Source organism: Macrobrachium rosenbergii, chromosome 48, assembly GCF_040412425.1.
Source record: "Macrobrachium rosenbergii isolate ZJJX-2024 chromosome 48, ASM4041242v1, whole genome shotgun sequence".
NCBI classification, from domain to species: domain Eukaryota; kingdom Metazoa; phylum Arthropoda; class Malacostraca; order Decapoda; family Palaemonidae; genus Macrobrachium; species Macrobrachium rosenbergii.
In genome coordinates, this window is record NC_089788.1 from 9,600,502 (window position 1) to 9,625,501 (window position 25,000).

The 25,000-nt window shown below is 36.3% G+C and overlaps 1 protein-coding gene across 1 annotated transcript in view; it reads left to right on the forward strand.

Moving 5' to 3' along the window:
* Positions 1-25,000, forward strand: part of LOC136831679 (uncharacterized) — a 185,712-nt gene that overhangs the window by 29,530 nt on the left and 131,182 nt on the right. Inside the window, exon 2 of the mRNA XM_067092308.1 lies at positions 20,227-20,350. Coding sequence (XP_066948409.1) covers positions 20,227-20,350 — 124 coding nt within the window. The remainder of the gene's footprint in view (positions 1-20,226; positions 20,351-25,000) is intronic.

A 25,000-nucleotide genomic window follows, 5' to 3' on the forward strand; every position in this document is an offset into this window, starting at 1 on the left:
AGTCAGTTCTAAAAGCATCATATCACCTTATCGATATCGATTTTATCTCCCTCTTCCCTTTACATATCTAATGCACACACACACACACACACACACACACACACACACACACACACACACACATATATATATATATATATATATATATATATATATATATATATATATATATATATATATATATTACACAGCATATTTACATATATATAATAAAACACATCTGTCAAAATTCCTACCTTTCATGAGTTTATACTTGCCACGTCCAGCAAGCAGCCAGCGTTCCAGTATGTGACTTTAACCCCTTTTCGAGGGGTGGAGTTAGAGGAGTTCTCTGTAAGTCTCTAGGTATTTAGTTTTCTAGCCCCTCGCCTTTTCTTGACCCCAACTGACGCTGGAAACCATTCGCAGCTGAGGTGACAGGTGGGTTGCACCAGTTGGGATTGAAGGTTTGACTTGTGAACTTGACCCCGTTCTTTATTACAGGGCTACGTTACCGGAACACACACACTCACAGTTACATACGCACACACACATATAGATATATACACAGTATATACAAATGTACTGTAGTGTGTTTTTGCATATATATATATATATATATATATATATATATATATATATACATATATACCTAATGTAATTCTAATATCCACAATGCCCTCTTAACTTCTGTCTGGTAAAAGTGACCAGTAGATTCTACATATATACCTAATGTTTATAATTTTCCAAGGGCTGCTTGCTTACGACCAGTTTAAGAGTAGAAAGTGAAATACAATAACATATGCAATTCATTAAAACTGAAAGCTAAAATTGAAGCCACTCGCAAAACATCAAACAATGCAAACGTGCTGCGAGAACGGAACGCCAAGAGCTCAGGTGCGCTAAGACAGTGAACAAAAGACGGAGAGAATATGAACAGATGAACGGCTGCATCGAATACAGCTCCTCATAATGTTCGCTCAATTGGTCACTTCAGCAGGATCGAATGGTTGTTATTGTCCCTCCTTTTAATCCAAGACCATTAAAATGTGGCCTTCGGCGCGCACGCCTAGGCAAGATCCATAGAAACCTGTAGGTGTCAATCCACCTTCGAATGGAACTTCCTACTGCTGCGATAAAATACACCAAGAAAGCTCGAGAATGGACCAGATACGGAAGAATATAAAGACTTTTACATCATCAAGTCTCACTGAGGTTTGAACATCATTCTAGACTTTTTTTTTGACCAGTAAATTTGCCTTTATATACTAATATAATAAAAATTTAGATATTCATAAAATGGCCATTGCATTTCTACATATTGTGCCTAAATGATTTCACATATGGTCGCTGCTACGCTCATCTTTCAGCTTCTGAAACAATAATAATGTACTATCCCTAATATTATTTCTACGTCAAGTTTACATCACGTTACTCTAAATTTTCCGTCGAAAAAAAATCAAAATATCTCGCTGTTTTTCAATCGTCATTGTATTTAAACACTTTCTGATACCTGCAAACTGATATTTTCCAAGAAAAGAAAGATATATCTTGCTTAAGATGGCACCCTTATAACAAAAAATTACAATTATAGCAAATGCAATGTGAATGAACAGTATGCTTCAAGTGGTCTACAATTATAAGAATGGTGATTTAGAACATTTCATTATTATGAAATCTAAGACTGTTAACTAAATGGCAATTTTTCAGATTATCAGTGGCAACAATGATTATGATACTGTGCACATGCAATGATATTTTCTCATACACATATACCAAGCAAGTCATGCAAAAATATGAAACACTAATTTATGCACACACTATATTTACAAAAACCAACCTAATGGTTACAAATAACAACGCGGTACTAAAAAAAAAAAAAAAAAAAAGGATCAGAAAGACCCACATGAATTCCTACTTTTGACAAAAAAGGATTTTGAATTTATTCCGCTACAGACACCCGCAAAAAATTTTCATATGCATATAGCATTTTATGCAAAGGGAACCGAAATTGGTAATACAGTGCACTCCCATAATAGATCACCCTTGCACGAGAGAGAGAGAGAGAGAGAGAGAGAGAGAGAGAGAGAGAGAGAGAGAGAGAGAGAGAGAGAGAGAGAGAGAGAGAGAGAGATAATGTTCGTTTTGTTTACATAAACAACCCAGGTAGCTCAGATCTCACAATTTCGTTAATTGTGATACATCTCCATTTCGCAGCATTATCATCTCAAATATGTCTACGAAAAAACAAGGTTTACAAAATGAAGCTACGGAAACAAATCTCCACGAACACAAGACCGTTCAGGAAAGAGATGTCGAAATCAAGGAAATATTTAACGAAGAATTCCGCTCGCAAATTTGAAGACGTCACCAAAGCCAACGAAAATCTATAATGATCTGTGAAACAAATTCTAAGAAACGGAGAGAAAATGCTTGGCATGAAATAACGATGGAAGTGTGAAAGACCATGTTCAGAGGATTATTATGCAAATTGCAGGATTCACATTGTCCCCTGGGTGTATGTCATACATAAAGCTTCGATCTCTCTCTGTCTCGATTTCAGGCTCGGGTATTCGTCACTTCTGTACCTCAGAAATCATTTTATTTTCTTTCGTTATAAAAAAAGGGGGTTCCATGAATTAAATGTCGAGGTATAGTAAATTTTGTTTCATCTAACGGTAAAATCCACTGGTTATATCACTGTAACCAATGGGTTGATTCCGCCAATCAGGAAGCGGTTCAATGATATCCACTGTGGATATTTACCATGACCTCCAAATAAACATAAGACTATAACTAGTCATATAAAAAAATATATGAAACATATTTGTGTACTGCACAGTCAAAATTAATGGCAATATAAGAAAGGCTTTCGATGTTAATTTCATCTTTAAAAAAATAAATAATGCACAAAGAGTTATATATAAAATTTTTGTTTTAAATTGGCGCCTTAAAATATTCAAATATTCACATTTAATAAAACGAAGGAATTATCTATTGACAATTCATAACGTGAAACAAACGTATATACAGAGAGAGAGAGAGAGAGAGAGAGAGAGAGAGAGAGAGAGAGAGAGAGAGAGAGAGAGAGAGAGAGAATTCCATTAAACAAGAAAATCACGGGACCTTTCGTCCTATTTTATGAATAGACATTCCCGATTCATCTTTTATTCAGCGGAAAAATCCGATCCCGTGTTCCATTTAATGGAGGGAAAAAAGAATTTTCGATCGGACGTCAATGAATAAGAGAAAGAATCACTTTCGCCTTTATTCTTTATTCAGTGACTTTTTTTTTTAATGGCAGGACCCTCCCCCCCTCCCCCTCCGCCACCTCCTCCAACCACTGCCCATTCACATATTTCATAACTAGATGTATTAAATCTAGGTCTAACTCCCATCTCCATTACACACATGAAGGGGTCCTTTGATGCATAATAGAGGATAAATGTTATGCTGCATATTATATATTCACACATACATACATACATAGAAAAAACAGGTGTTAATCTTCACCCTGGATTATCCCTTGATCCTTTGTCCCTGTCTTTTTTATTTAAAGAACATGCTGCCCAGATTAACAAACGTAACCCCGCCCCCACCTTCTGTTTTTTGTATATAAACCTCTGTCAATTTCTTTTGTATTCAGTGTGAAGTTGAAAATGTAGAATAAACTACGAAAGTACTTGTTCAAAGTCCCGGTTTTCACTCACCTTCCGACGTGGACTTAGTGATACTCTCAAGCACGCGTTCCTTAGTGCTGTATTGGAGATATATATATATATATATATATATATATATATATATATATATATATATATATATATATATATATATATATATATATATATATATATATATATATATATATATATATATACACATATACACATACCTATATTTTACACACACACATATATATATACAGATATAGACATATATATATATATATATATATATATATATATATATATATACATATATATATATATATATATATATATATATATATATATATATTACCCTTTGTATCTTTGAAAAATGTTGTTGATTTTTAACGTCTTTAACAAAGAACAAATGTATCAAGGCAGACTGACTTGGTTTGATAACAGTACACTGACGTATAATTTAGCTTTTTGATTATAGATGTGGCCATGACCTTTGTGGTGTTCGTTCTCAGAATATGCTACTCTTCTGGTTTTCAGCAAACAATTTTTTGGATAACGATACAAGCCTCACGGCCTGAGCTATGGAAGGCAAGGGTCTTTTACGCCAAATGCGAAAACATAAACACACACATTATATAATATATATATATATATATATATATATATATATATATATATATATATATATATATATATATATATATATATATATATAAGCCTGATACATCTCTCTCTCTCTCTCTCTCTCTCTCTCTTACAACCTAGCATGATATATGTCTTATTTTGTACAGCTTTTTGAATGACTCGCAAAACAAATCCACATTAAAATCTCGAAAAACCTGATGGCATAACATGCAAATTTTCTAACAATTTTGGTAATATGGCAGTGATATGAGAAAGGGTGGAGACGACAAGCCTAGACCCTAGGACGTTATGTGCCGTCCTAATGATCAGCCCAAGGTACCTTCGTTTCGTGTACTATCTGTAGAGGCCAGTAGTGAGAGAATGGTTTGAGAGTGTATCGAGGCAGTGATCACAGCTGAATCAAGGGCGAATCCTTAGAACAAACCTTCCAGGTTTCATTAGGAGTACATCAACTCCCTTGCAGGTACAGGAACAATTCAACCCTAGTTTGACGAACTGGCATAAGATATTTTTTCCCCATTCTGAGAAAATGGGCTTCGAAGATTTTTATATTATTCAGAGCTTGTAATTACCTCATCTTTTGAGGACACTTGGTTTGAAAATGTGACAACACAAACAACTGCAATTTTGATAGGTTATAGAGTATCAAACACTGAGTCACTTTGGCTGGAAAACTCAAAACTTAAAATAAAATGGGTTACGCCAATTCGTCAAAACAAGGAAGAATTATCCTTACCGCGAATATTTTCTCGTGAGTCGTGGATACTCTGTCGTTCCAATACTTGTCCATTTCACCACCTAAACAGTCTCGATGTCTTCTTAATCATAGCCACACATTCTTTTCTAAAAGCTTCTCTTTCCCATTACCTGTATGTTCCCAAACCACCTGGAAAACTCCAACCAATCTTTTAACGTATGAACTGGCAAATTTCCAGTGAATTTGGGATTGTAAGTTGGTTGTCTTTTAACTTTTCCTTATTAATGCTTTCACATTTCGAACAATCGTAAAAAATTTTGCCACATCGTTACATGTTAAAGTTTAATAATAAAGATCTGACGTGATCAATGGCCAACGAAATAACAATAATCTATTTTTTTTTAAACCCAGCAGACTTGCACTTAGCTGCTTGCCGCTGATTGGATGAATGTCCTGTTGTCCGAATCTCACAGTTTTGTTTAACACTGTTTCAGAATTGTGCTTATACGGTCATAGAGCCAGTTAAGAGCTAAGTTATGTAATGTTATGTAAATACTAGTTGTAACAAACGTAATTATCAAGAACCTACCGGATTATTATATAAATATATTTAATAGTTATGAAACAACACTTACCGAAGCCGTAGACGAGAAATATGTTTCAAACGCATGAACTTTAATGTTTAATTTCTAGCCAGATTTTTAGTGCAATCATGCCAGTGGTGGTTTGAAAATAACCAAAACGTATTTATTGTATATTGCTGAAGGTTATAAAACACCTAAGAACAAAAAACCATCGTAGAAATTTAAGCTTGGCGGAAAAGTTGAGGAGGTGGAGTTGTGGGAGGAACAGCCACAAGGTTGACGTACTCTCAGCGGGAGGTTCAAATCTGGGTTGTTCTCTTGTGTTCCTAAAATAATCATTAAGACGTTTTTTACATTTCAAAAGTACTGCACACGGAATGTAATTAATATTTTAGGATATGTATAAAGGCAAATTAAACATACATTAAATTTATGAATACTTTTTTTCTAGTTAGTGTGGTATTTTCTGCTATGTAAAATCTCGGTAAATTGACTGTTCTTCAACTAGAGATTTTCAGGTATGTCCTATTACAGAAGGTTTTTCTTCATCTGGCGTTCATCGTGTTTTTAGACAGGCCTCAATTAAACTATGCTTTTTTGAATCGTAAGACCCTTATAAATGTGTTAGACTCATGAATAATAAGGGCGGGGCCCTTATATTTGAGAATGTTAATTGTTCTGTTATTTATTGTTATCTGTCAATAAACTTATACCAGTTTTCAATAGTACGGGGAAACTAAACACCTTGGGAACTTAAATTTCAAGTGTATTTTCGTAATTGTTCGTTTTAATAATACAGTAGCTGTATCGAGCAACAAATGGCATTAATGAAGAGAGATGTCATAATAATAATACTAATAATGATAACAATAACAGTAAGAGTCGCAACAAAGTAAACAACAACAAAATATTAATAAGAGCAATAATAATAATACATAATTTAAAGGCCTCAGAATTACATAAACAAAAGTTTCGATAACAGTATTCAGGGTCATGGACGACAATAAAGATATCATCAGTTACATATTGACAAAAGCATCAATAACAACATGAAACAGAGCTAGAATTTTAGTCCTGTGTCAGATTATCTTCATCTCTACTGTTATCAGTAGGGCTATCAATCAAGTCAATTACAAACCGATCAAGTAAATGATCAAATACTGCATCTTTGGCACGATACACTTCTCCGATTTTCTTGACATGTTCTATAGCATTCTGTCAGTGCCGTGGCGTCACATGGTCAAGTGCTTCTTTTGTAATTTTTCCTACAATTTTCAGAGACTGGTCGCTCTTAGAATTACTTTTTTTTTTATTTCTGTCTTCCCTTGGGGCCCAGATTAGTTCTATAGGGTTGGGAATGCAGTGATAAGGAGGTAGACGAAGCGCTTTATGGCCATAGTGAGCAGCGGTTTCATCTAGTTCGTACGTCTGAATTTCCTTGTGGCGCTGGCAGAAATGAGGAAGAAGTTCGAGTTTTGTAATAGAAGGGTCATGGTCATTGTTATTTAAAACCAACCAGTCTATGATTTGGGATTTTCTGTTGCTACTTGTTGGGACGTTGTTTATCTTAGTGTGACAAGGAGCATTATCGATGGTAACAAGGGACTCATTTTTGATGTTAGGAAGAAGTTGTTCTCCTAACCACATTTTGAACCTTTCGTTATCCATCGAGTCTTGGTAATCCCCCTTTGATCCGTTTTTTGATTTGGACATGAGCAATAATCCCGGTACAAAACCATCACTTCCTGCATGCACTATTATAAACCTGGAGCCTCTCCCTGACTTCGCTTTCGGCCCAACTGATCCATCTTCATTAGTCCAGCACTTCTCGACAGCGAGGTTCTGGTTCACCCAAGTCTCGTCCACGAATACCTCCGGTCTTGGGTTTGGACTCTCTCGATTTCTTTTCAGTTCTCTTAAGATACTTGTTCCTTGCTACAATGATGTCTTCTCTCTCCATACGTATTTTCCTTCCGCTGGTGACTTTTCTTATATCTAAAACCAAGGTGCCTGACTATTTTGTTGAGGGAACTTCTTGAGGCAGTGAAATTAGTAAGAGGTTCCTGAACTTTTGCCAAGAAAGTTGCTCATGTAAGAAGGTCCCCTCTTTCATAAGAGGATAGTATTTCTCTCTTAACACATTCCCTGTTAAAACTGTCAAGATGGTCAACAACAATCGAATTTCTTTTCCGGGGCGTGGGCGAATGAAGTATACCGTCGGAAGATTTCATCTTCTCAGATGTGATACGATAGACAGTTCTCTCTGAAACTTGAGTTGCTGTTGCTGTCGCCTTAATGACTTCATTCACTGTCTTCATGGGGCCCCCTGAAGTGAAAAGACTGAAAAGCATTCATTGTTAAATTACGACTCTGACTAGTAAGCCTACTGCCAGCAGCATGTCTTTGCCTGGTGTTTGGAGTTCCTTCACCTATGCTTTGATCTGTATCGTCTCTTGTGTCCATGGCTGAAATAGGTGAAATAGATGGTGATGTACCTGCTCGATAGCCGGTTCTAAGCTGAATAATTCTGTTTATAAGCGGTGTGTGCAGACAACAACTCACCGGATGTTCCTCCCACAATTCCACCTCCTCAACTTCTCCGCCAAGCTTAAATTTCTACGATAGCTTTTGTTCTTAGGCGTTATAGAACCTTCAGCAAATGTTCTATAACGCCTTTGGTTATTTCCAAACCACTAATGTCACGATTGCACTAAAAATCTAGCTAGAAATTAAACATTAAAGTTCATGCGTTTGAAACATATTTCTAGTCTACGGCTTCGGTAAGTGTTTTTTCATAACTATTAATTAAATCTATACAGTACATAATAATCCGGCAAGTAAGTTCTTAATAATTACGTTTATTACAGCTGGTGCTTACATAACATTACATAACTTAGCTCTTAACTCGCTCTATGACCGTATAAACACAATTCTGAAACAGAGTGAAAACAAAACTGGGGGATTCGGACAACAGGACATTCATCCAATCAGCGGCAAGTAGCCAAGCGCATGTCTGCCAGGTTTTAAAAAATACACCATAGGCATGCATAAAAAACCTTTCTTAAAATAGTCGTAAAATATTTTGCTTGCAAGTAATTTCGATAGTTTGGCAATAAAAGTACTTTGATGAGCATAATAATAACTATTATATTAATCTTGTAAGCAAAATTCCCATTTACTTTACAGGCTGCATAAACTATAAGGTTCGTAACAACGAATAAGAAAAAAGACATAAAATTAATACAAAGAAAGAAGATATTCTCTGGGAGCTATCCCAATGGGGCATGCTTGGAAACGAGGTAAGACCTCGGAGGCATATTTTCAACAACCACTAAGTAATTAGAAAATGTATTTTCTCGGCTCCCATTTCCTCCTCTGGCAATTACGATGTATATATCCCACAGTCCATTTCTCTATTAGGGCCTTTCCGTGTTGCATTTAACGTACATCGCATCACGAAACAAACGAACGGCGTGTCCATTAACTGAATTTTAGTTTTTACTTAATCCTGTGCGTGCGTGTCTACATAAACAAAAATAAAACGACTCTCAGTTCACGAACACATACCTTTGCATAGAACGAATGTATTCAGACATTCAAAAAAAATTACCAGTGTATTTTCATTAATACGAGAATAAGACCCATCAACCGCAATTTGTGATTCTAATTGCTTCTTGTTATATACACATTTTCACAGAATAAACAATTACAAAATACTGCTTTTAGCTTGAGACAGCTCCCACTATAATTTTGAATACTGTTCCTTTTGTCCAAATGTGCATACAGGGAGAAAATAGGAAAAAAAAAATTCAATTATTCTTTTTCTCCTTTTATCAACCGGAACTTCAACGTTCTTCCACCCTTTATTTTATTATTATTATTATTATTATTATTATTATTATTATTATTATTATTATTATTATTATTATTATTATTATTATTATTACTTAATTACTTACCACAACTTAAACGTGGAGTTATGTATTTGTAATCGTTTGGGTATGCTAATCGACCGTCGGCAACTGTAAATATATATAAAAATTAAATTTATCTAAACAACAGATTATTATCTATTAAATGTTAACCATATCCGTTCAGAAATGACATGTAACACTGCACTGACCCCGATAATCTATTCATTCCATACCATAGAGGTTGACCAAAATGGCTATTACACACTTACATGCATATAAATACACAAACACACACACACTCTCTCTCTCTCTCTCTCGCTAACGTCCTCGTCATGCACTGTTGATAGCAAGATTCGTTACTACTCTAGCTTACAACCTCTAGATACTTGTGATGTTTCATTTGTTATTTGTGTTGCCTCTGGAACAGCTAGCGGTCCACTCTCTGTCTCTCTCTCTCTATCTCTCTCTCGTTCTGACAGAATATGTTATAAAGAGAATAAAAACAGTTAGAGTCAAGATACTTGCTACGGTGTTTCGAAAGGTATCACAGAGGAGAGAGATTTTAGGCTTATCTTAAGCACAATCAATAGATCCCATGGGGCTGGGGGGTATATGAACTCTCCCTCCATTATCATTTGTAATCTTATGAGTAAAGGTAAACCCTTACAAAATATAATGTGCCGTTCTCACAGATCTTAAGGTATTGATTTAAAGGATACCAGGCAACAACATTATAACCTAATATTAAATATAGATTTATGCACTTTATATACATATATATGTGTATATATATATATATATATATATGTATACATATACACAAATTCTATTTAATGTGTATAAATAAATTCTATTTAACGTGTATAAATATATATACCAGAAAGCCTATGGGTAATGGGCTCATGTATAAATATCACAAAATCTTAAAAACAAGAATATCATAATGTCCTTGTATGAAAATTTTCCGCCATTTTCTACAGGACAGGTACACCAGAATTTGTATATCCCTACACACCTTTACCTTTTAGCTTAGAGGAGGTTCTTAACAAGACCTTTTCTTTTTTTTACTAAGGTGCTGGCGGCTTTCTCCAACCTGGTTGTCACCTAAAATAGTAGACGGAAGTGATGTATATATATATATATATATATATATATATATATATATATATATATATATGTATATATATATATATATATATATATATATATATATGTATATATATATATATATATATATATATATATATATATAATATATATATATATATATATACACATATATATATATATATATAATATATATATATATATATATATATATATATATATATATATATATATATATATATATATATATATATATATATATATATATATATATATATCACAAATTGGAACTCACGACATCATAAACGGAAAAAAGAACCGATAAAGCATATTGGAAAAATCTACTGACTTCACTAGGCAATCTATGTGTGGGTTTCCTTGACAAACAGTATTAGTAAGGTTTTATTCAACCCCCATGACTGCGCTTGATGTAACTGCTCTATAAATCCTTTCCCCGAAATGTATGAACACAAAATAATGAAAACTAATTCAATAAAGGTCGCGGGGTTAATTCACGAATATAATGACTCCCTCGACAGCATTTTAAAGAGTGACTGCGCTAATTTCGTTAGAAAGTATGGACACAACACTATCTAATAAATAACATTAAATAATGCATTGTAAGATATATTTCGCACGCTGAGGTTTCCGGACGTGATTAAGGCTTTATGTATTTTGGTAATATTAATGAATAAGCCATCAATAAGAAAATACAGATCGATGAATTCATATTTTCATTGCAGTATCACACACAATGAATAATCATAGAAGTGACACACACACACACACACACACACACAGAGCTTTTCAACTGTGGTGCAGATACATTCCCTTTAAGGGAATGTTAGTGATCAGATAACACTGCTGTTGCTTCCTGAGGCATGTGCTGTACTCCTTAGTTACCGCAAGAGGATACCACTCGGTTAGTTACAAGAGGACTTCCTCTGTTAATTACAAGAGGACTTCCTCGGTTAATCACAAGCGGACGCGCTCGGTTAGTTACAAGGGGACTTCCTCGGTTAATTATAAGAGGACGCACCCACCTAGTTACAAGAGGACTTCCTCGGTTAATTATAAGGGGACGTTCTCGGTTAATTGCAAGAGGACCTCCTCGGTTAATTATAAGAGGACGTGCTCGGTTAATTATAAGAGGACGTTCTCGGTAAGTTACAAGAGGACTGCCTCAGTTAATTACAAGAGGACTTCCTCTGTTAATTATAGGAGGACGTGCTCGGTTAATTATAAGAGGACGTTCTTGGTTAATTATAAGAGGGGATTCTTGGTTAGTTACAAAAGGACGTTCTCGGTCAATTACAAGAGGACTTCCTCGGTTAATAATAAGAGGACGTGTTCGGTTAATTATAAGAGGACGTGCTCGGGTAATTATAAGAGGACGTCCTTTGTTAGTTACAAAAGGACGTTCTCGGTTAATTACAAGAGGACTTCCTCAGTTAATTATAAGAGGACGTGCTGGGTTTAATTATAAGATGATGTGCTCGGTTAATTATAAGAGGACGTTCTTGGTTAATTATAAGAGGACGTTCTTGATTAGTTATAAGAGGACATTCTCGGTTAATTACAAGAGGACTTCCTCGGTTAATTATAAGAGGACGTGCTCGGTTAGTTGCAAGCGCATGCGTAACATGAGAGACATGAAACAAGAGGATCTGTATTATAAAGTAAATCAGGACTTGAGGACGAATATATAATTTGATTCGAGTAATGAAGGTCACGGTGTGATTAAAGTTTAGATCTGAGGTAATGAGGGGAAATAAATCGCTGTGATGATTCACAAGCGTTTTCTGAGTATTTCTTCACGGAGTTGGCATGGTATTGATGCCGAGGTATTTCAGGTGTTATCACGGAAGATGAGCACTTTGCAATGTATATGTCTTTTAAAGCCTTAACTCATCTGATGAGATGGCCCCCAAAGATATTATATATATAATATATATAATATACATATATATACATATATATATATATATATATATATATATATATATATATATATATATATATATATATATATATATATATATATATATATATACATATATACATACATATACATACATGTAGTTCCTCGCTGGGTGAGCGGGTTCCGTTCTCAGCTACCACTCTGTTGGTCGCGAGTTCGAATCTCCGACCGGCCAGTGAAGAACAAGAGGAATTTGTTTCTGGTGATAGAAATTCATTTCTCGCTATAATGTGGTTCGGATTCCACAATAAGCTGTAGGTCCCGTTGCTAGGTAACCAATTGATTCTTAGCCACGTAAAAATAAAATCTAATCCTTCGGGCCAGCCCTAGGAGAGCTGTTAATCAGCTCAGTGGTCTGGTTAAACTAAGATATAATTTTTTATACATACATGTGTGTATATATATACATGTATGTATAATTGAATCACGAAACTATGGATAGTGATGAATATATAAATAAAGACAAAATCCACAAAGGAAAGAGAAACAATGCAGTGCTGCAAGGCCTTTCGACTTATTTGCCTGCTAAGTAAAGGACTGTAAGTCGAAAGGCCTTGCGGCACTCCACTGTTTCTCTTTCCTTCGTGGACTTTGTCTTTATTTATATACATATATGTATATTCCATACAAGAATGGCACCAAAAGCTGTCACCCGCCCATCCAGAATGAAACACGGACTGCCAAAAACATCATTCATTGCATACGGTCAACAATGGCACTGTTCTTTTTAACTGAACGCACCCACAGTGCTCCTTTCTCGCGGGATATTCAAACTATCAAATGTCTCGGAGATATCTAAGGCGAAGAGAAAAGATTCTGCGAGAATCTAGCAAAAGGCAGGAATCCAGTGATTATGAAAGTGAGAGTTCACCAAAATTTCGAATACCTTACAAATTGCTGAAGGTAAAACGTGCAAATTTACAAAAGGAGTGGAAAGGCTCACGGGATTCACTTCCTCGAACCTTCCAAGAAATCGTACCGGATTATGATCCAGGGCAGATGCCCTGGCAGTCTTCAAAGTTGCCACTGCCGAAAGTAATCTGCAGATAGGTCTGACTGAGATGGCCAGTCCACGAAGGAGCCTGCAACTCTAGAATCAAAGTCTCAAGGGTTACTTAGTACCTTTTACAACCTACAGCATATACATAGACGTAAAATATAGCCTATATACATAAGGGTGTAGGAACAGATGTAGGAATTCGCACCGTATCAGCAACCCTCTCTTCAAACGTAATAACCCGACGGAATGTGTAAATGATACTCCGTCGTTTCGCATCGCGCTCAGCACTTATTTGCGGTAATTTAAGTTGACGCGGGCCATTCGCCAACGTAAGTGCCTTCATAAAGGAAATGGCAAGCGCGCAATACGGTGTTTTACACACCCGGAACACCACTTATTATACGTATGCATTACGTCCCGCAGAATTCGCGGAAAAATTCCGCGTACGGATAAAACGCTCCGCCGGAATAGATGCGCCATTACGGATTTAGTACCGTTTTCGCTTCGAAATGTTTTCTTCCAAGGGTATCAAGCTGTAATTTTTGATGATGCCCGAGAGAGAGAGAGAGAGAGAGAGAGAGAGAGAGAGAGAGAGAGAGAGAGAGAGAGAGAGAGAGAGAGATGAAATTCTCATGGTTTATTGATAATAGATGTGCGTGACTTCGGGCATTCTTCATTTATTGCCATTCTTTATTTATTAATCCGTATAATTACTACTCAGACGGTATAATAGAGTTCATACGTACAGTTCTCTCTCATATTCTCGGACATATCCTCTCTACCCGTCTCTTTCTCTCTCCCGTAGCCATCCATTATTCCCAAACTGGACCTCTGTGCAATAAAACATTCTCTATATTCTATACGTCAAGAGGGTCTAAAACCTTCCGCAGAGATAAAGGAAAGAAATTTACCTAGGATCTACGCATTTGCACTCTTATTCTTACTAATCAAATATAATGATAACTTTCTACAAGAATTTAAAAGGTTATCCGCTTATGTATAATCACTACATAATCAATATTAGGAAGGCTTCTACAGCTGTAGAGTTAAAATAACGTCGGTGTGTTGCCTTAGAAAGTTGTGTAACGCATAATACTCGTATTTCCTTCATTATTATTAATATTATTATTATTATTCGTGGAAATCACACAATCACGCCTTTCATTCGAAAGCCCTGGGTTCGATCCAGACGTGAAGTGAGATTTATTATTATTATTATTATTATTATTATTATTATTATTATTATTATTATTATTATTATTCCACAAAAATGTTATTAAAATTACCTATAAATAGACCGTCTTAGCATGGGGGAATGCCACCTAGAAAGCAATACAGTAGACAGAAGGCTTGGTAGGAGGCATGCGCGCGTCTAAACAAAGATGTTCATGGATCAAGTGTATGCTTGTTAGTGTTGTGTGAAAAGCTTGAGAAGCGAAATGCAAAAGTGAGCATATATGGGAAAAGATGGACACTTAGTATAGCGTTGCTCGCGATGTGACCCAGCATTCGTTGATGATTATTATTTTGCCCATCTATACGCCTTTATAATAATAATAATAATAATAATAATAATAATAATAATAATAATAATAATAATAATAATATTATTATTATTATTATTATTATTATTATTATTATTATTATTATTATTATTACTCGAGCACATAACTTCCTTCACATCACAGGGCATTCCAGGCCAGTCTTGAATTACGTCAATACAAAAATTTAACTTTTCGTAATTTCTGAAAGTTTCAAACGTTAATACCGGCCCATCAGAAGGTAGATGGAAGCTTCAGTGATATCAGCTGTGGATATTTAACGTCAGCTCCAAAACATCTGGCAGTAAATATTCTATGAGGATGAGAGAGTACAGATAATGCGCTACTTTAGTCGATATCTAAACCATGGCTATGCAGAGTTTATCGGCAACATCAGACTATAATAGCATTTAAATAAGATATTTATTGAATGTTGAGAATAAATTGTTACCCACTATAAGAAAAGGAATTATTTACATGGTCGATAATAGTATGAAACTGGAACATTTATTACCAGCATTAAAATAGCACACACAATATATATATATATATATATATATATATATATATATATATATATATATATATATATATATATATATATATATATATATATATATATATATTATGTATATAGTACTGTATATATAAACAATATATATATATAGATATATATATATATATATATATATATTATGTATATAGTATATGTAAACAATATATATATATATATATATATATATATATATATATTATGTATATAGTATATATAAACAATATATATATATATATAGATATATATATATATATATATATATATATATATAATATATATATATATATATATATATATATATATATATATATATATATATATATATATATAAGCAATTGAATAACTTAGGCATTCCGACAGAAGATAATCTACAATTAACAGTAATATCAGAGCGATAAGGCCGCAACGATGTATTTGCATGAACAAACACGCAAGATAGCAGGAGACTATGGACAAAGCATTAAATAGTCCTGTGTTTCTCTATAAACTCAAGGAGAACCTTACCAATACGGGCAATAAGATAAGTGAGACGGACATTGCAGGAAGTAAATACAATATTGCAAAACCAAAACATATAACACCTGAGACAGGCTGCATAAAAAAAAGATTTCAAGTTATTAAAAGAAACCCAGTAATTAACACCCATGTATTACCAATACCAGCAAAGCAAGATAAATGCTATCACAACTACGTCCAAGGAGCCAAGCCAAACAATGTAAGCAAAATACAGACTGACAAGTGCACTGCGCCATCAACTGTCAAAGTGCTGACAATAACAGGATGGAAAAGAAAAAATCAGCATCATCTAAAATAAGACTGATAAACTTTTATCCACAAAAAAAAGAGTAAAGACTACAATGTTTCATACTACTCTACGCAAAGACAAACTCTCGAAACGAATATATCGTCACACTTGAAAAATTCAATTTCGCCGCAGCTAGACGACAATTAAGTAAAGCTCACAGCTTTTCTATGACGCATGTGATCACTCAACGTACAAACATCAATACCTCTACTACCGTTATGACGCGTCAGTTCAAAGACAAGAGGGAACTAAAAGGAAAAACCAATACAATAAAAGGCCCTTGGGTATTTACATTAAACGGCAAGTATCTCTCTCTCTCTCTCTCTCTCTCTCTCTCTCTCCCATTCCAGACATCCTTCCAGTCGGCTCCATTCAGCTCTTCAGTCCCCGAATACTCGGCAATAATTCATCCGAGCGCAAGAACTGACATGGCACTTGCAATCCCTTCCATTGCAGAGCACATTATTTATTTTTGGGCAGAGAGAGAGAGAGAGAGAGAGAGAGAGAGAGAGAGAGAGAGAGAGAGAGAGAGAGAGATCAGACTCTCTGTACGCGACTGATGTTGGCAGTTGGCATCAAGTGTTTTAGTGAGTTGCTAAATGCATCTATAACCTTCTGCTGATGAGTCAAAATTTAATACTTAAAAATATAGGGATGACCGTTGAGTTGCTACAACTCACAACGAGTTAAGGGTCATTTAACAGGACCCAACCCTGGAAAATTTAGGAAGGTTAAGGCTGTCAGTAAGGACACACGAAACTCGTAAGAAAGACGGAGCTCTGTAAAGTTTAACAAAACAAATGCTAACAGTCAAGAAAAGTCCTTAAATGGTAGAGGTGCAAACTTTTTTGCAACGGACAAAATGCAGTTTCCTTGAGACGGTGTTTGATAACTCCTGCAATCAGGACATTAGGCATATTTCCTTACTGCCCTGTTTTTACCTTCCTTCTTTTCTCCGGCACTGACACTTGCGACACAATGTTGACCACCTAAACTCAAAGCAGTTTCTTTAGTTACCCTACACTTGCCTTTTTCCTTTGCTGCTTTATCAATTCTCTAAGTTTACCAGTTTGTAAGTTTGTAGATTTTCTCTCACTATTTTCTGATTTTACCTTCCGTGGGAATCATCTCAAATTTAATGATCACCATCCAAAAAACAAAGATGACGTTTCAGTAATGGCTGTTCTGTTCAGCTACTCTTACAAGTGAAACCACACACACAAACACACATGTTTAAGCAGCAATAATATTCCAGTGAAAGAGCTGTCGTGTGGGATAATATTGCCCAAGTGAAGAACTGCAAAGCAGGGCAGAAATTGGTTAATTCATGAACTGGGTAAACGACTGCGCGTAGAGGGTGAGTTGTACTACCAATTCCTGAAATAAGTAATCACACGAACTGGGTGTAAAATAACAAACATTTATATATATATATATATATATATATATATATATATATATATATATATATATATATATATATTATAAAGGTTTGTTTGATATAAACTGTGTACCATTTAAATTATATACACAAGTAAATGTATGTATGTATATATAACTTATGATGGTATCATTAGAAAAGGTGTGTGGATGGCGTTACACATATGTGGCATCAATGATGAATAGCTGCTAACGATTAAAACTGTCAAGAAAGAGGCAAAGCTTTTGCTAGAATACGTTAGGCCTGGAGAGCGAATGGTCTGGTGTAAAAGTGGATCTGCAACAAGGTTGCATCACGTCTAGCCTACATGAAAATGTAATAAGTTCATGGATTGAGTGATGCAAGATATCAGATAAGAAATGAGTCGTGAATGGATCGTGGAATGGTCGCTGTAAGCAGATGAAAAATTACTGACTGGGGACAGATCAGAAAATAGTGAAATTAGTGAGGAGTTGGAAAGTATCAGCAACAGGAGAAAGTACAATGTTAATGCGACAACGAGTGAGTTTGTGGGAGTAAATAGACACAACGAAGATGGAGCAATGGGTGTTACTATACATGGTGAAAGACTGGAAGCTTTTGAGATGAACTGTTTGTTTGGCAAATGCAGTGTAAGAAGAATTGAAATGGTGAGAAACGTGGGGATATGTAAAAGTCATAAAAAGGTTCGAGTAGGTGAAAGAATGATTCAGAAGGTTTTGAGATGGTCTGACCATGTGGAAAGAATGGAGGATTATAGTTGGCGAATAGAGTGCACTATTCCGAAATGTTAGAGGCCGGAGGAACGGTCCCGAATACTGGACAGAAGAGGAAAGAAGGCATGAGGAAAGGTTGCATTATGCAGGAAGCGTGAGAGTGCAAGCAAGATGAGGGTGAATAAAACGGGTAATACTGTGGAACATTTCTGAGCAGTGTTTTATCCATGGTTCAGAAGAAACAGCATGCCCGTCACAATGACCGACGTGTTTCTTTTTATTCTCTAAAGCCACATTCTTCTATGAAATGGTGTAATAATAAAAAATCACACAAACACGATATACACAAATAATATATATATATATATATATATATATATATATATATATATATATATATATATATATATATATATATATATTATTTGTGTATATCATGTATATATATAGGCAAACCCAAAGGAGCCTCAGTCCCCGAACTCAATCGCTTTCTCTCTCACTCTGTCTCACTCAATCACGTTTGTGAGTTCGAACTAACTCTATTCAGCGTTTTCAGGCCCGGAAACCCCGCAACAAATGAAGGACGACACACGAACGACCAGCAGTACCCGAGAATTGCTCTTATCTCTTCCAGATCCTTTCCGTAATTGTATCTAAACAACGCGTATTATTCAAGTCCCGCTCCCAGATATGTTTATTCCGGGGCTGTAGTTTTGGTTACAATGCGTTTGAAGCTGAGCCTCGCTCACAATGAACCGTAGTGTTAATGACATTCGAGTTCAATTTGCATATCAATATAACTCCGGTATTTAAACTTGATTATAGTTAAATAAGAATTTCCCTATGCCGTAATCGCTGGAGAGTAAATGGATATACTGTTCCCAAGTACAATATAACTAAAATTTCCAAAATACGAATTAATGGCATTTTGTCATATAAAAGCTAATTTGTTTGTGTCCTAACCGAACAAATATATTGGCAAAAGGAATAACATCGCATTGCAGTGCTGAGGGAGAAAAAGTTAAGTATATCTTAGTTTAACCAGACCACTGAGCTGTTTAACAGCTCTCCTAGGGATGGCCCGAAGGATTAGATTTATTGTACGTGGCTAAGAACCAACTGGTTACCTAGCAACGGGACCTACAGCTTATTGTGGAATCCGAACCACATTATGACGAGAAATGAATTTCTATCACCAGAAATAAATTCCTCTAATTCTTCATTGGCCGGTCGGAGAGTCGAACGCTGGGCCAACAGCGTGCTAGCCGAGAGCTCTACCCACCCCTCCGATGAAGAACTGTATTGAAAGAGAGAGAGAGAGAGAGAGAGAGAGAGAGAGAGAGAGTGGAGGGGCTGGGGAAGGGGAATATGATGGGTATTTAGCGAAAAGGAGAGGTGAAAGAGCTTACCTGAGCTCTCAAGAGCCGCTTAAAGAAGATCTGCGATCTGAAGTCAGCGCAAAGAGACAGAGCTGACTTTTTAGCGAAGTACTTCCCGAGGGATGACAGAGAGAAGAGTGGAAAACGAAAATGGAGATGCAGACGGAGAAATGAGGCTATTCCGTGACCTTTGATAACATTGGAAGGTGATATTTCCTTCCCCTCATTTCGTTCGAGGGAGGGAGGGAGGAAAAGCGAGAGGGGGATGATGATGATGATGATGAGGAGGAGGAGGAGGAGGAGGAGGAGGAGGAGGAGGAGGAGGAGGAGGAGGAGGAGGAGGAGGAGGGGAAGTGTTCAAGTAAACGGGAAAATAGGAAGGTTAAATGTTTCCTTTGATTGAGGGGAGAAAAGAGATGTTTTGAAATACAAGACTCGCATGCCACCCTACCCCCTCACCTTCTTCCCCATTCCATCCCCACCCAAACCCACCGCATCTCCAACACCTCCACCTTCCTTCCTCCCCCACCGCAAGCTTCACGTCGCTGGGTACGTAAGGGCCGCTGGACATCCCCCCCCCCTTTCATTCTATTATGTAGTGCATAATGGATTGGAGTATCCGTTTCGCTATTCCTGGCAGTTGGAATACCTCGGGTAAACTATACTGAGTTGCCTTTTGCTGGACAGTGAAATTATAGTCACTGTCCTCAAGCATCTAAACCGTATGGTCTTGCAGTTCGCTGGTTTGACTTCTCTTGCTTGAAGGAACATTCAAGCATTCAGCCCATTTGCTATGTTACTTTAGCTTTTACTTGGTTGTCCATTTATATACTGTAGTACGTAGCTCCGTTTTATTCATTATCTTGTATCTGAAGTATCTGAATGTAAGAGAAGTCGAGAGGGTGAATTCTGACCAAAGGAACGTAGTGTACCAAGGTGACTTAATTTGGTCAGCGATGAGAGAGGCTACACAAATTAACACGCAAATACAAACACTAAAAGACAAAATAGTGGTGTTAATGGACTGGACACAGGACTGGTCTTTGACCAAGAGAAACAAGTAAAAAATGCGCCGAAGAAACTTCGGAGCAATCGAGTTTTCTGTACAGCGTATAATAAAAGCCACCGAAGATAGCTCTATTTTCTGGTGGTCTCGGTATAATGCTGTATGAGCCGCCGCCCATGAAACTTTAACTAAGGCCCGATGGTGGCCTGTCCTATATCGTTGCCAGGTGGACGATTATGGCTAACTTTAACCTTAAATAAAATAGAAAACTACTGAGGCTAGAGGGCTGCAATTTGGTCTGTTTGATGATTGGAGGGTGGATGATCAACATACCAATTTGCACCCCTCTAGCCTCAGTAGTTTTTAAGATCTGAGGGCGGGCAGAAAAAGTGCGGACGGACAGACAAAGCCGGCACAATAGTTTTCTTTGACAGAGAACTAAAAATGTACGAGGAAAAAATTATTAAAGAACGGTTTTCACTACAGAGAGAAAGGCCCGAGCAATTGTCAATGGAAAATTTATAAGATGGGGGAGAAATATGCCAAATATCACTGTGCAAAAATAGGCTTAACGATAGACATCATGATGAACCGACTAACTGCACCGAAGGGTTGAAAATCGAAATGAAGATCAGAAAGTACATAGGAGAGATTTCAGTAAGCCAAAGGCGGGGAACAGCGGAAAACGGGAGCTTGTCGTAAAATACACATAATGCGTAGAATGAAATGTCGAAAAGACTGAAAAATTAACTAAGTGGAAACAATAAAAAAGAAGTAAAAAATGCGCCGAAGTTTCTTTGGCGCAATCGAGTTTTCTATGCAGCGTATAATGCTGTATGAAGCTTTCAGACACGTTCCATGAAACTCTTAGCCGGGGCCCATGAAATTCAGCCACGGTCCGGTTGGTGGCCAGTGTTGTTGGTACCTATAGCGGTGCCAGAAGTATGATTATGACCAACTTTAACCTTAAATAAAATAAAACTTACTGAGGCTAGAGGGCTGCAATATGGTATGTTTGACGTTTGGAGGGTGGATGATCAACATACCAGTTTGCAGCCCTCTAGCCTCAGTAGTTTTTAAGATCTGAGGGCGGACAGAAAAAGTGCGGACAAAAAAGTGTGGACGGACAGACAAAGCCGTCAAAATAGTTTTCTTTTAGAGAAAACTAAAAAGCTTGAAAACGTGGAATGCGACCTGGATTACACACGGGGATGGAGGAAAGAGTAAAACACGGATAAAACAGAAAAATAATCATTGCACCCACGACAGTGGGACGTGAGAGACGGGAGATTACAAAACACGACTGGTAATATGACTTTGCAATAAAGCCGAGTCTGAAAGATGATCACATTGCGGGAACAACGACAAGTCACTAAAACAGAAGAATGTGGTCATAGATACACAACAGAAAAACCTGGAAAACTTGGACTGGAGTAGTCTGGAAAACATCGAAAATAATTAAGCTTGGAAAACAATAATACAGTATTGAAAAAGACAACGAAATATCACCTCAATAATGCCAAACAACAAAGAATGCGAGGAAAACTAACCTTAGATAACAATATATTCCAAACATCTAAGAAACTGAGTGGTTAATGTTAAGCTTTGCAAATATGGGGAAAGCAAACTGCTATGAAGCCTATTTTTACGCCTTCAATCTAGACCTTAAAATATGTAATGAAACCAGGAACACAAATGAGCAATAAGGGAGGAGGCACTTGGAAACGCAAGTGCCAGTGTGCAAAAGTTAATAATATTGTGAAGAAAAAGTGCATAAAGACAAGCTCATAGTGAAATTACGTGCTGGTGACAGGGATTGGCTATAATGCGAGGAAAACACAAGTATAATGAATCATGCCATTCCAGATACATGTTCGGGAGGAGGAAAAAGTTGGGTTTGGGGGGTGGGGGGAGAGAGGAATTCTGTGAATAAGAAACTCATATTTTGCTTCTAACCACGAGAGGACCAACTACCTCCGTCATTATCCAGGGGTTGTAAGCGATCCTTGACTTGCTCTCCCGCATTGTGGGAACTGAACGTTTATTTTTGTCTTCGTTTGTTCGTTTTAATAACAATTTAGGAGGAAGGGGGAAAGGGAGGAAGTGACCCTGACACAAGTCTACTCCTCACTTAACTGGCTAGCAAGGGGACATATCAAACTCATTTTTTCCAAGTAAGACTTAGTCTTTTACTCTCCTCTTGAATGTAACATATCGCCTCCTCTTATTAAACCTAGAAAATAGATCCAATCTATCCAATTCTAGCATCTTACGAACTCTTTAAGGCTGTCACATTCGTTAACAGCGCTTTGCTTATAACAACTTTGATTTTGCTTCATCAACTCGTTCTAAGATACGCCGCCTAAATTAGCACAAATATATTATATATCACGTGAGTACTCTCCATATATTTGCTTGGATGCTTTATGGAAAACAGCTAAATGTGGAGCAACTTAGCCGTATGCTAGTTCGGACGCATGATGCCAAAGAACTGTAGCAGTCCACATATACATATACATACATACATATATACATATATATATATATATATATATATATATATATATATATATATATATATATATATATAGAGAGAGAGAGAGAGAGAGAGAGAGAGAGAGAGAGAGAGAGAGAGAGATGAATAACGAACCCAAAATATCAAGAATGAAAACCATAACAGTATACAATGTTTTCGACATTTCATATAAACTGATCTTTCGCTTGCTTCTGCTAGTAGCAAGCATAAGCTTGGTGTTTTATGCAAATATCGAAGAGATACGCTTGTCACTGCAAAATATGAAGTAAATTCTGATGTCTGGCAGCAGGATTCGAATCCACATTTGTGTGTGTGTGTGTGTGTGCGTGTCTTCATGTATGTGAAGCATTACTTATTTCCTAAATATAACTCTCAGCCTTTCATAAATTTTCTCAAGAGATTGTGTCTAAGGTCCTTTGTGTATTTCCGAGTGCTTGGTACTGTATTCCTGTATTATTAAATTTTTTTTTGCAGGACAAAACGTATCTGGGAGCACATCAAAGTCACACGACTCCTAATAAAACCGGCCTGGCAATGGCTCGGCAGAAGCGTCGGTAGGCATCTGGTTTCGACCCACGGAGCGAAAAAACTATATTGCCTCGAAACTTTCACAAAAGAAGGTGATTTATGAGGCGTGGGCCTCATATTACCTATATTCCTTCTCCAGCCCTCGACTCTCAAATTCTCTCCACCAGCCAGCCCGATAGTTATTCTCTTCCTTTATACTTTTTCTTGTCTTTATCACATACACACATGTATATACATACATACTGTACATACATACATATATATATATATATATATATATATATATATATATATATATATACAGTATATATATATATATATATATATATATATATATATATATATATATATATCATATTATATATATATACACACACACATATATTATATATATACATACACAGCGCACATATATTCATATATATATGTATATACACATATATTACATACACACACACACACACACACACACACACATATATATATATATATATATATATATATATATATAATATATATATATATGTCTTTGGCCTTACCCAGCTAACAACTGTGGGCCACAAGGAACTGGATACCGTTAGTACAGTATATTCACCCAATGAATCCTCTATGGATTCTGCCACGTAAATGGATAGCCCAATCTCCTGGTACATAAATAGTAAGCATAAATTGAAAATAGTAAACTGGGAGGTTCAGAACCATGAATCATCGAACAACTAAATGGCAGAGGAAAGACTGAGGGGGGTAATGTGTATATCTATCGAGGAAGAGCTGACAGAGTTAGTAAAGGAGTAGGTAGGATCTTACCGCCGAATGCAGAAAAGGATCTGACGCACTGGCGAGAAATGAACATTAGATTACAGCTGGCAAGACTTAAATGAAAACGGTGCTCTTGATTTAATAACAAACGCTAATATCAATCTCGTCAAATCTCACAGCCC